The sequence below is a fragment of the Mytilus edulis genome, chromosome 8 (genome assembly GCF_963676685.1).
Source record: "Mytilus edulis chromosome 8, xbMytEdul2.2, whole genome shotgun sequence".
Taxonomy (NCBI): domain Eukaryota; kingdom Metazoa; phylum Mollusca; class Bivalvia; order Mytilida; family Mytilidae; genus Mytilus; species Mytilus edulis.
In genome coordinates, this window is record NC_092351.1 from 57005852 (window position 1) to 57017384 (window position 11533).

Below are 11533 nucleotides of genomic sequence, written 5' to 3' on the forward strand. Positions count from 1 at the left end.
AAACATTCGGTGTCAATATTTCTTTAGTACACCAGATCTAGATTTCGACAATATATGTCTCTTCAGTGATGTTAGGGATCGAAACGGTATTTGGAAGGCCATATAATTTACTCTCAATTTAAGATTGACTCTTGAAATTAGGAGTCAATATAGGATGAACTGATCATATAAACCGGAGGGAAAATATGATACATGCCCAAACAAAAAATATCAACGAGTCTAAATTGAAAACTACGTTCAAACCTATGATTGCGTTGGATAAAAACCGCAATTTTTATACGTGTGCATGTCAAACAAATTTCGTTGTAGAAGGGTCTAAAAACAGCACAAACAACATTTTCCAAAAGACCAAAAAAGTGAAAAAATATATTTAAACAAAACGCAATTGACTAACAGGTCGAACAACTAATGTTCTTAAGCCCAGCTGACTGTCATTTGCGATTGCCAAATAAAATTGATCACAAGGTGTAACAAAATGGATCTTGATATCAATTTAATGTTCATCTGTTAAAATATAGCACAATTGAATTGTTTAATTTCTTTAATTTTGAAGATTTGTTACACTCTATGAATACAAATATACAACACAGAACAAATGTCTGGGGAGAATACTTTATCATTGGAGTTTTACAAGTATCTCTGCCAGAAAATTGGCAATGAAGATGAGGTGAAAGTAAGGAGATTAACTTATATAATAGATGACCTTGGGATTCCAAGCACTACAGCAACCCAAATCACAAGTGGCAGTAAAGATGAAGGACTACAGTTAAATGGGAGTGATATTGATCTAATGTTTATTGATACTTCATTCAAAGTTTATGAATCAGAAAGTGATTTTGTCCCTCAATCCTGTAAGTGTATTCTTTTGTTGATGAATGCAGAAGATACACATCCATGTTTCACACAACTGCATCTTGTCAATAATCATGATCTAACTGTAGATCCTGGAAAAAGAATTAAGAATTCATTTCTAGGGAGAAATCTTTCTAGCGATCTATATAGACTAAATTGTATGGAAGACATGACATATATTCATGGTATTACGAAAATTCATGGACCATGCATTTCAACCACAACAGAAAGTATGGATGGTGCGTGGTGTCTCAAATGTGACAAATGGATATCACAGGCAAAACAATGGATCATAAGACCTCAAACAACATGGCCTCCTCTTGATCTTATTTCTAAATTAATCTCCTGTGGTGTTCTATATGTTCCCATATGTTACAAAGGGTCCAGTAATGAAATTCTACAATGGCGAATGTTCTTTTCAGTTGCAGAAAAGTGTCTCATATTTGCCTTCAATCATACCCAGTTATTATGCTATGCTTTGTTGAAAATAATGATTAAAGAAATTGTGGAAAAGCACGAAGATTTAAAACAATTATTGTGTTCTTATTTTGTGAAAACCTTGATGTTTTGGATGTTAGAAGAATCGGATCCATCAATATGGAGACCGGACAAAATAATTACATGCTTCATTGCTTGTTTAAAGAGATTAATATACTGTGTAGAATATTCAACATTATTGCATTATTTTATTCCCAATAATAACTTGTTTTATTTACGATTTGATTTTGACAAAAGAGACAAAATGATCAGCATCCTGAAGAATTTATTTGAAAAAGGAATATATTGTTTTGCTCAATCAGAAACTGTGTTCACTTTGATATAAGAACACTACATTTTAAAGTCACGGATTCGTCATTAAGACGAATTGTTGAATCACAGCATACAATAATGATATATAAATGTTTGTTTGCACACCGACCACTCACTCTGCTTTATTATTTTTTACATTATTCAAGTACTAAAATGTCAAAAAGTATCTATTTTGTAATGCTGTCATCTGCACACAAAAATGAGCCGCAAATATTGCAAGATCTGCCAAGATCAAACAACAAACATAAATACTACAAGTACAAACGTGACCGTTGTCATTTGTTAATTGGAACAAGTTCAGATGCTATGGGTGGCTGGCTGGTGTTAGCTTCTTTCTCTCATGTTCATGGCAATTACTTGTTATCTTTGGATACCATCAACCATGCATTAAGGAACTGTACAAGTGAAAAAATATATCCTTGGCAACACGGTTTAACACAAACCCAGGAATATTTGCTTCTCTTGTTGAAACGAACAAAACTTTACACAATTTTAAAAGCATTGACAGTAAAGTGTCCAAATTTTATTGACAACTCACCAATTAGTCCAGAAGAACTACAATTCAACGACCATGAAAGATTTATATCTTTACAACCTGTCACATTTGCACATTTTCTGAGTTTCCTATGTTATTACCATCTACACGAACAAAGATCATGTAAACAGTCTTTGCTTCAGTTACGACAAACAATTATGCAGCCCCTTACTACTAATCAATCTTATACATATCATGACACATTATCAATTATTTGTCTTGGCAGATGTTATCAGATGATTGGTGATACACACTCAGCAAGACAATGTTTTCTTCAAGCTACTCAGATTGATGAACTAAATCTTTCCTGCACGGCAATTAGACTGTGCAATTGCAATGTAGACTAAATTATACTGAATGAACATGACCTTTTGTTTATTCTATTTATCTCCAGCCCAAAGAACGATTATGTGGCTGAGTTAAATGTCTTTTGCCACTCTTTTGGATTTCGGTTCAGAATTATATACTGTAAATATAGATATTATTGAGTGCATTTATTATGGCGAATTTTGAAAAATGGACATCATGGGGTTTTAATCATTGCAATTTTTGAAGAATGGAAAACATGTGGTATTGATTATTGCAATTTCAGATATGTGTATATGATATCGGAATGCGAGTTCTTATCGTTGCGGTACCCACCCAGTTGCAATCACTTCAATGAATAATTTAGTGAAAAAACAATAAGTATTTAACTTTATGGTTGTTTTTTGTTTTGTTTGTCATTCACTTCACATCTAATTACATGCTTTCCAAATTTATACATCATCATTTACAATCAGAATTTAAATGAAAACCTTGATAGTGTGGTTCTAGGAACGATCAATTTGTTATCAAAAGACATTCTATGAAATATTTTGGTTTGTTGAAAATAAACTTATCATAGATACCAGGAATAAAATTTAATATTTACGCCAGACGTGCGTATCGTTTACATAAGACTCATCAGTGACGCTCGAATAAAAAATGTTATAAAAGGCCAAATAAAGTACGAAGTTGAAGAGCATTAAAATACTTACGAATGGTTTTGTTTCCTTGTTATGGAATAATTTGATACAGGTTTATTTCCGGGTTAACGGTAATACATGGATAAGTGTATGACAGACGTAAGGTTTAGTATACATGAGTAGTCATGCCACATTTTGAACCAGATTTCTCTCAACTTGTTTCATTTTATCTCTAATATCTTGCCTGCTGATATAAGAAATTCCTTTTAAAGATCTGAACCTCTCCGACATTTTTCAAATTTCTGCTCATTCAAATGAAACAGGCATTAACAACGATTAGAAAAAAAATTATAGATTATTTTGATCAACCATTAATGAAATTGAACTAGTGAAATATCAATTCGCTTTTAGCAGCCAGTATAGCTCAATTTTGTTAAAACAAGCTTAAAAATATTGCTAATGAGTTTTTCACTTACATTTTCGGCTTATGCCTCACAGTTTTTTTTATCTGATCGTTGAATATTCATGCATGTACAGATGATAGTTTTTATATTTTTGTTTGAATGATATAATGTATTGTTTGATATTCAAGCATGTAAAGATGATAGTTTTTAATATCTGTGTTTTAATGATAATGATGAATTACGTATTTTCCGAATAATATACTAGATAGGTAATAATACTAATTGATATGTAAGGAATCTTTTGTTGAACTTATACTATATTCATTGGTAAGGTGTCAATTCTTTTCAAAGTGTTTGTGTAATACAGGTGCAATTCTGTAATTATTACAATTTTATCGAGTAAAATAATATAATGTTATGAAATAAACTGGTTTTAATTTCGTCTTGTATGTCTATTCTTCTCCTCGTGCAATCTGCGGCGCACGGATCATATTCGTTCCGTTCAATACTACGTAACGCTTCGGTCAATATAATACTCATATTAAGTATCGTATTGCAAAGCATTTAGGGTAAAGATATGAACTCTGAGCCGCAGATTGTTCCCAATGTTTCCATACGAAAAGAAGCATTACGCAGTAAATGCAGATTTAAAGAAATAAGTACGTAAATTCTGTGATTTAAGGTTTTTGATTTCGAGTAAAAACATAAGCTGAGTACACTATGTATATAAATCAGCACATAACATATCAATAACAACAAAATAAAAAAAAAATACAAAAGTGTTTTACCAATCATATGGAACAAAAAAACTTGATGGAAACAATCCAAATGGATTATTCTCGATATAAGCATGGACAGTTATGATTGGTTGATTGATTTTAATGCCATTTTTAAGCACCGCTTTTGGGCTTTTTCATGATCGCAAGTCTTAATTGATGGAGAAAGCCAGAGTATCCGGAGCAAACCGCAGACCTTCGATAGGAAAACTGATAATCATAAGATTGGAGTCGAGTGTACCCACACGAGCGGGGTTCGAACTCACAACCTCAGTGTTGACAGGCTTGTCATTTGAACAGTTATGTACGTATGGGATACAAATGATAGCTTTTTAGAAGTTAAGTCAATCAGTATAACAAAGAAGATTTCTTATGATTGCCATCTCGAACAAGAGACCAAAATGGCACAGAAATTAACAACTATAGTTAATCGTACGGCCTTCAACAATGAGCAAAGCCCATACCGCATAGTCAGCTATCAAAGACTCCAAAATGACAATGTAAAACAATTCAAACGAGAAAACTAACGGCCTTATTTATATAAAAAAAATGAACGAAAAACAAATATGTAACACATAAACAAAGGACAACCACTAAATTACAGGCTACTGACTTGGGACATGCACATACTGTGTCTATTTTGTACAGTATGCTCGAATATTTTGGAAGTGAATAACTCGAAAAACTGAAATGTTCTCTTTCCCATTTCTTTTCTAATAATTTTTCATTGCTTTTGTTGCTGTAAATACTAATCATATCTCTGTTATCGCCTATATTACTTAGATGACAATCACTTGAAATACGATTTTTTGGTGAAGTTCTACAATTGTTCGTACAATTCACTTTTTGCATCAGTTAAGATGTCAATATGGTTATCGCCAGTAATGTTCTGAAAATATATATACAGTGCTGGAGAGATATAATGAGTAGTTTACATCCGCAATTTATTGTATGTAAGTGAATTTAAAACTAAGATAATATTTACTAAATGAAAATATATGACCACAAAATGTAACGATTTGATCGATCAAATTATTTTGTTTATCTAGGCTTTGATTTCATTTAATAAGAATATAAAAATATTTGCTAGGCATGAGCTGGAAAGTTATATAAAATTGTCATTGTCAAAATAGAAAATTCCCACATTCACAATGAAATTGTACTTTCTCTTTATTTGGGTTTAACCATGCACATTTACATATATGTTAAAAATAACATTTAAAAATACATGGTCGATTTGTCAAATTTTTAGAGGATTTGCAATTTTAACCTGCATTAATCCACCTGCGACAACAAAACATTGTATAGAAATCTGAATGCTGCTTTGAGTCCGCAAGTTGTGAAATACATTACATAGTTGTATTTATAAGAAGAAAACCAAAAGTAGATATCAAACCTGGTAACACGATCTATTAAGGTAAAACCTATTATGGTAATCGCTTTAGAGAAGAAAGCATAACAAATGCAGAGATATAAAACACGTTGCTTATACATAAAACTCGACATTGGATCTCCTCATAAGACTATTTCATGGTTCCTTAACGTGAGAGGGGAACTAACCGAAAAATAGAGATTACAGACGATTTACTCAATAGAGTAACACATAAAACTATTAATTGCCAACCAACTTAAGAGACAAATTGCAAGGAAGCATCGTATCTTTTTTTCTGGATTAACAATGCGAATTATATCTCTTTTGTATAACATCAAACCATAACTTCAATAAAAGTGAAACTACTGTATTAGGTACTATTCAGTGACGGATATAATTAAAGACTTATGTATTATTGTCATTTTGTTTATTTTCTTTGGTTATAACATCTTCTGACATCAGACTCAGACTTCTCTTGAACTGACTTTTAATGTACGTATTGTTATGCGTTTACTTTTCTACATTGGCTAGAGGTATAGGGGGAGGGTTGAGATCTCACAAACATGTTTAACCCCGCCGCACTTTTGCGCCTCTCCCAAGTCAGGAGCCTCTGGCCTTTGTTAGTCTTGTATTATTTTAATTTTAGTTTATTGTGTACAATTTGGAAATTAGTATGGCGTTTATTATCACTGAACTAGTATATATTTGTTTAGGGGCCAGTTGAAGGACGACTCCGGGTGCGGGAATTTCTCGCTACATTGAAGACTTGTTGGTGACCTTCTGCTGTTGTTTTTTTTTCTATGGTCGGGTTGTTGTCTCTTTGGCACATTCCCCATTTCCGTTCTCAATTTTACTTTCCTAGTCGTTTAAATCTGTCTTTGACCTGTGCTGTTCTTCTCTATTACATCATAATTAGCATGTTTGATTGCTGTTTGTTTATTATTCACATCGCGTATCAAATATAACATGTATAATGGACACGTTTGAATAGCCCACTAGGAAAAGACTCAAAATTTACATATACATGTGAGAGAGAGTAGTAAAATACCAAAAGGACATTCAAACCTTTAAGTCGAAGACAAACTTTCACCGCCATGGCAAAAACAAATCCATAACGACCAAAAAGACAAACAAAATTGAAAAATTGAAAACAAACTAAAGACAGAGCTGCACCGGCTCAATCAAAACACAGTGGTGGTCTCAGATGGACCGAAACAGATCCTGCTCCAAGTGTGACACCCATCGTATTGCACTTGTAATTAGAACATCGTTGTTGCGTTTGATTTAGTTTTGAAACATTTTTAGGAAGAGGACAGATTGTTGTTTCGACAATTGGAATATACATGCTTTGACATCTTTAAAACAAAGATGCCATAATGATGAACTAAATCGAGGTTACGTCCGTTAATTGTGTCGAAATGAGGACTTCAGCTCTACACATTTGAACTGTCCTCTATCAAGAGAACTAACTATATAGATATCAGACAGTTTTTGATAAATGTATGTTGAGGTCATACGATACAGTAAGGATCCCTTGTTGATTTTTTTTTGAAATTTTGGTAGAAGGCCAACTTCAACAATGTGTACTTTTGAAATATGCATACAAAAATATACCTTTATTACTTAGATTTCAATATAGTTTTGTTCGAAATTTTAATAAGAAAAAACCCTGAAATTTCATAAATAAGGGTTTTTTTGGAAAGTAACTATAACTTTGAACGTACAGTCAGTAAGGTGAAATGTTCCCTTGATCCATGGCTTCAGAATGCTGTAATTAGTGAATAACCGAAACACAAAATACGTTGTCTTATCGACGTAGTAAATTTGAGGATAGAAATGGGGAATATGACGAGACAACAACCCGATCAAAACAAAAAACATACAACAGCCGAAGTCAACCAATTGATTTTCAACGCAGCGAGAAAATTCACAACCCAGAGGTGGTTCTCGGCTGCCCCTAAATAAAATTGTGTCAAAGTCCAGTGAAATTGTAACTAGATAATAGTCGAAGGAATTTAAAACCATAATTAATAGCTCATTTACTACATATACTAATGATGTCATAGATAATGTATATTTCAATTTTTTCTTGTCGTAGAACACACCGACAGGTGCTAGAATTGATTAGATGAAAGATCGACCGTAGGGCGAAATAATAGGGTTCATCTGTCAAAAAAGAGCACAATTTGATTGTTTTATGTCTTAATTTTTGCAGATTAGTTATACTTTCAATATAAAAATATACAACAAAGTACAAATGTCTGCAGAGAATAGTTTATCGGTAGATATTTACAAGTATCTGTGCCAGAAAATTGGCAATGAAGATGAGGTGAAAGTAAGGAGATTAACTTACATTAAAGATGACCTTGGGGTTACAAGCACTACAGGAACCAAAATCACAAGTGGAAGTAAAGGTGAAGGATTAAACTTAAACTTATAATGTATATTGATTCTGTATTCAAAGTTTATGGATCAGAAAACGATGTTGTTCTTCAATCTGGCCTTTTTGTTCCATCGGTAATGAATACAGAGGATACACATCCTTGTTTCCCACGAGTATATCTGGTCAATGATTCTGATTTAATTTTCAATCGTAGAGAAGTTATTAAGAATTCATTTCTTAGTAGAAAGTTATCAAGTGAACTTTATAGACTATATTTTATGGAAAAAGTGACAAATATTGATAGTGAAGTGTATACTAGTTTGGCGAAATTTCATGGACCTTGCATTTCATCCGCAACCGAAAACATGGATGTAGCGTGGTGTCTCAAATGTGTTAAATGGATATCACAGGCAAAACAATGTATCATAAGGACTCGAACAACATGGCCTCCTCCTGATCTTATTTCCAGAATAATCTCCTGTGGTGTTCTATATGTTCCCATAGGTTACAAAGGTTCCAGCAATGAAAATCTATAATGGAGAATATCTTTTTCAGTAGCAGAGAAGTGTCTCATATTTTCTATGCATATATTCTTTCAATCATACCAAGTTATTATGTTATGCGTTGTTAAAAATAATGATTAAAGAGATTGTGGAAAAGCACGATCTTTAAAAAAAAATTGTGTTCTTATTTTGTGAAAACCTTGATGATTTGGATATCGGAAGATTCAGATCCATCAAAGTGGAGACCAGACAAAATAATACAATGCTTCATGGCTTCTTTAAAGAGACTTATATACTGTGTTGAATATTCAACATTATTACATTATTTTATTCCTGATAACAACTTATTTTATTCAGGCTTTGATGATGACTAAAACGACAAAATGACCAGCATCCTAAGGAGTTTATTTGAAAAAGGGATATTCTGTTTTGCTAGGTCAGAGACTCTTTTTGATATAAGGAGACTACCTTTCACCGCCAATGATTCGTCAATTAGTAGACGTGATGCATCACTGCATGGCATAAAGACTAGTCCTTCAACTCCTTCGAAATCACATCGACCTCTCACGCTGCTATATTATTTTCTACATCACTCAAGCACTAAAATATCAAGAAGTATCTTTTTTGTAATGCTGTCATTTGCACACCAAAATGAGCCGCAAATATTGCAAGATGAATCAAAATGTAGTAACAAACATAAATATAAACGTCATCTCAGTCATCTATTGATTGGAACAAATTCAGACGCAGTAGCTGGGTGGCTGGTGCTAGCTTCTTTCTTTTATGTTCATGACATTAACTTGTTATCTTTAGATATAATCAATAATGTCTAAGGGAAATGTACCAATGAATTAATTTATCCTTGGCAAACCGGTTTAAATCAAAACCTTGAAAATCGACTACATTTGTTGAAACAAACCACAATTTCCATCAAAAGCATTGACAGTCAAGTGTCCCAAATTCATTATCAACTCACCAATTAGTCCACAAGAACTTCGATTAAACATAATTGAACAATACATGCAATATATTCGTTTTCCTCCTATCATATTTGCACATTTCCTCAGATTCCTGTGTTATTTCTATCTGCATAAAGCAAGATTTTATAAACAGTCTTTGCTTCTGTTACGACAAACAATTATCCAGTACCGTATTACCTATCGGTATCATTCACATTATGAATCATTATCCAATATTTGTCTTGGCATAAATAATGTCATCAGAAGATTGGTGAAACAGACTGCGCAAAACAATGCTTTATGCTAGCTACTCAGACGGATATACTTAATTTAACAAGTGCAGCAATGAGACTGTCCAAATGCAACGAAGACTAACTCACGCTTAATAAAACTACCCTTTAGTTGATTATATTTATTTATAGTACAAAATAAGAACTGGTAGCTTAATTAGTCAGAAGGTTTCCTGCATAAAAATGTTATATAGTACTTCTGGATTTTCCGATTTTTGATTTAGAATTATTGCAATTTAAGATAAATGTATGAGATTTACTAGATGCAAATTCTTATGATTGCGATCAAATTGCATTATTTTCATTAATAAAAACATAAAAATAATTTCTGAATTTACGATAGTTTTTTTAGGGTTAGGTCCTTAGTTTTCTATCCTCCTTCATCCGAAGCTAAGACATTATATAAACTCATCATAGATACCAGGATTGGAATTTTACATTTATGCCCGACGCGTATTTTTTGGTTCATATTTTATTAACGATAAAAAAGTCTTTCTTGAATAAATGCGATGTTCCTAACTGTGTATTTTCCCACAACTATAACAATACTTTATATCCAAAAATATGTTTTACTTCTTTTTAAATCCTATCAAAAGATCAACCAGTACTAGGACATATTTTGCTTTTTTTTTTTATCATTTCTGGTTAAGGATATATGGGATAAGTTTAATTTACGGGTGAAGAACTTTTTATGAATCATAGTATGACCTATGTAAGGTGTATTATACATGAGTGGTCATGTTACATTTTGAACTAAAATGTTCCTTACACTTGTTTAATTTTTTCTCTAATATATTGCCTGCTGATATTAGACCCCACCCCCTTTAGAGATTTCAATCTTGCCGATATTTATTAATTAACTGGTCTTCAGATTTTGAATTTGATTGATGCATTGGAGACAGATCTATGATTTTTTTTACAGATCCCTATACGAGTTATATTGCGAGGCATTCAGTTTTCATGTTTGTGTTTTTTTCTTCACATTCTGACCAATTCAACCATTGCCATAGTTTAAATGGTTTATAAAAGTCTCCATTGAACCTTATTAATTTCTGTTATACTATGTTTTACAATTGTCACATATTCCTAGATCCTTTCTGTTTTATAGACAATATCATGGATACCAATGCATGAAAAGATAATGTTAATTTCTCTCTTATAATGAGTAATATGATAACTATATTTGGTATGTTTGCAAATTCCTCATGGCCGTCCCAATGGCCGTCAGACAGTTTTAACTTTACCTCGACCTTATTCAATGATTCAGTGAACAGGGTTTAGTTTTGGTGGTCAATTGCAAGTCAGTTTCTCAGACAGTATAAGCAACAGGTCATGTATGTTCGGTGTATGGAAAGACTGTAGGTATACATGTCCAACTGGCAGGTCTCATCTGACCTTGATCTCATATTGATGGTTCAGTGTTTAAAGTTATCTTTTTGTGTTTTGGTCTGTTTTATTTATACTGCAAGTAACAGTTCTACTATATTTGGTGTATGGAATGATTTTTAGGTGTACATGTCTAACTGGCAGATGTCATCTGACCTTGACCTCACTTTCATGTTCTAGTGGTCAAATGTATGTTTTTGAGATTTTGTTTTTTAATGCTATATGCAGTAGGTGAACTATATTTGGTGTATCGAAATTGTTTAAGATGTTCATGTCAGTCTTGCAGGTTATATTTGACCTTGACCTAATTTTAAAG

At 32.6% G+C, this 11533-nt stretch overlaps 1 protein-coding gene across 1 annotated transcript; it reads left to right on the forward strand.

Annotated features, from left to right (window-relative positions):
* The first annotated feature begins 556 nt into the window (after nucleotides 1–556).
* On the forward strand, nucleotides 557–2895 carry LOC139485939 (cyclic GMP-AMP synthase-like receptor 2). The gene has a single exon (XM_071270620.1). It carries the CDS (start codon nucleotides 596–598, stop codon nucleotides 1673–1675), a length of 1080 nt encoding a protein of 359 aa, XP_071126721.1. The 5' UTR covers nucleotides 557–595; the 3' UTR covers nucleotides 1676–2895.
* Nucleotides 2896–11533: the final 8638 nt, after the last annotated feature.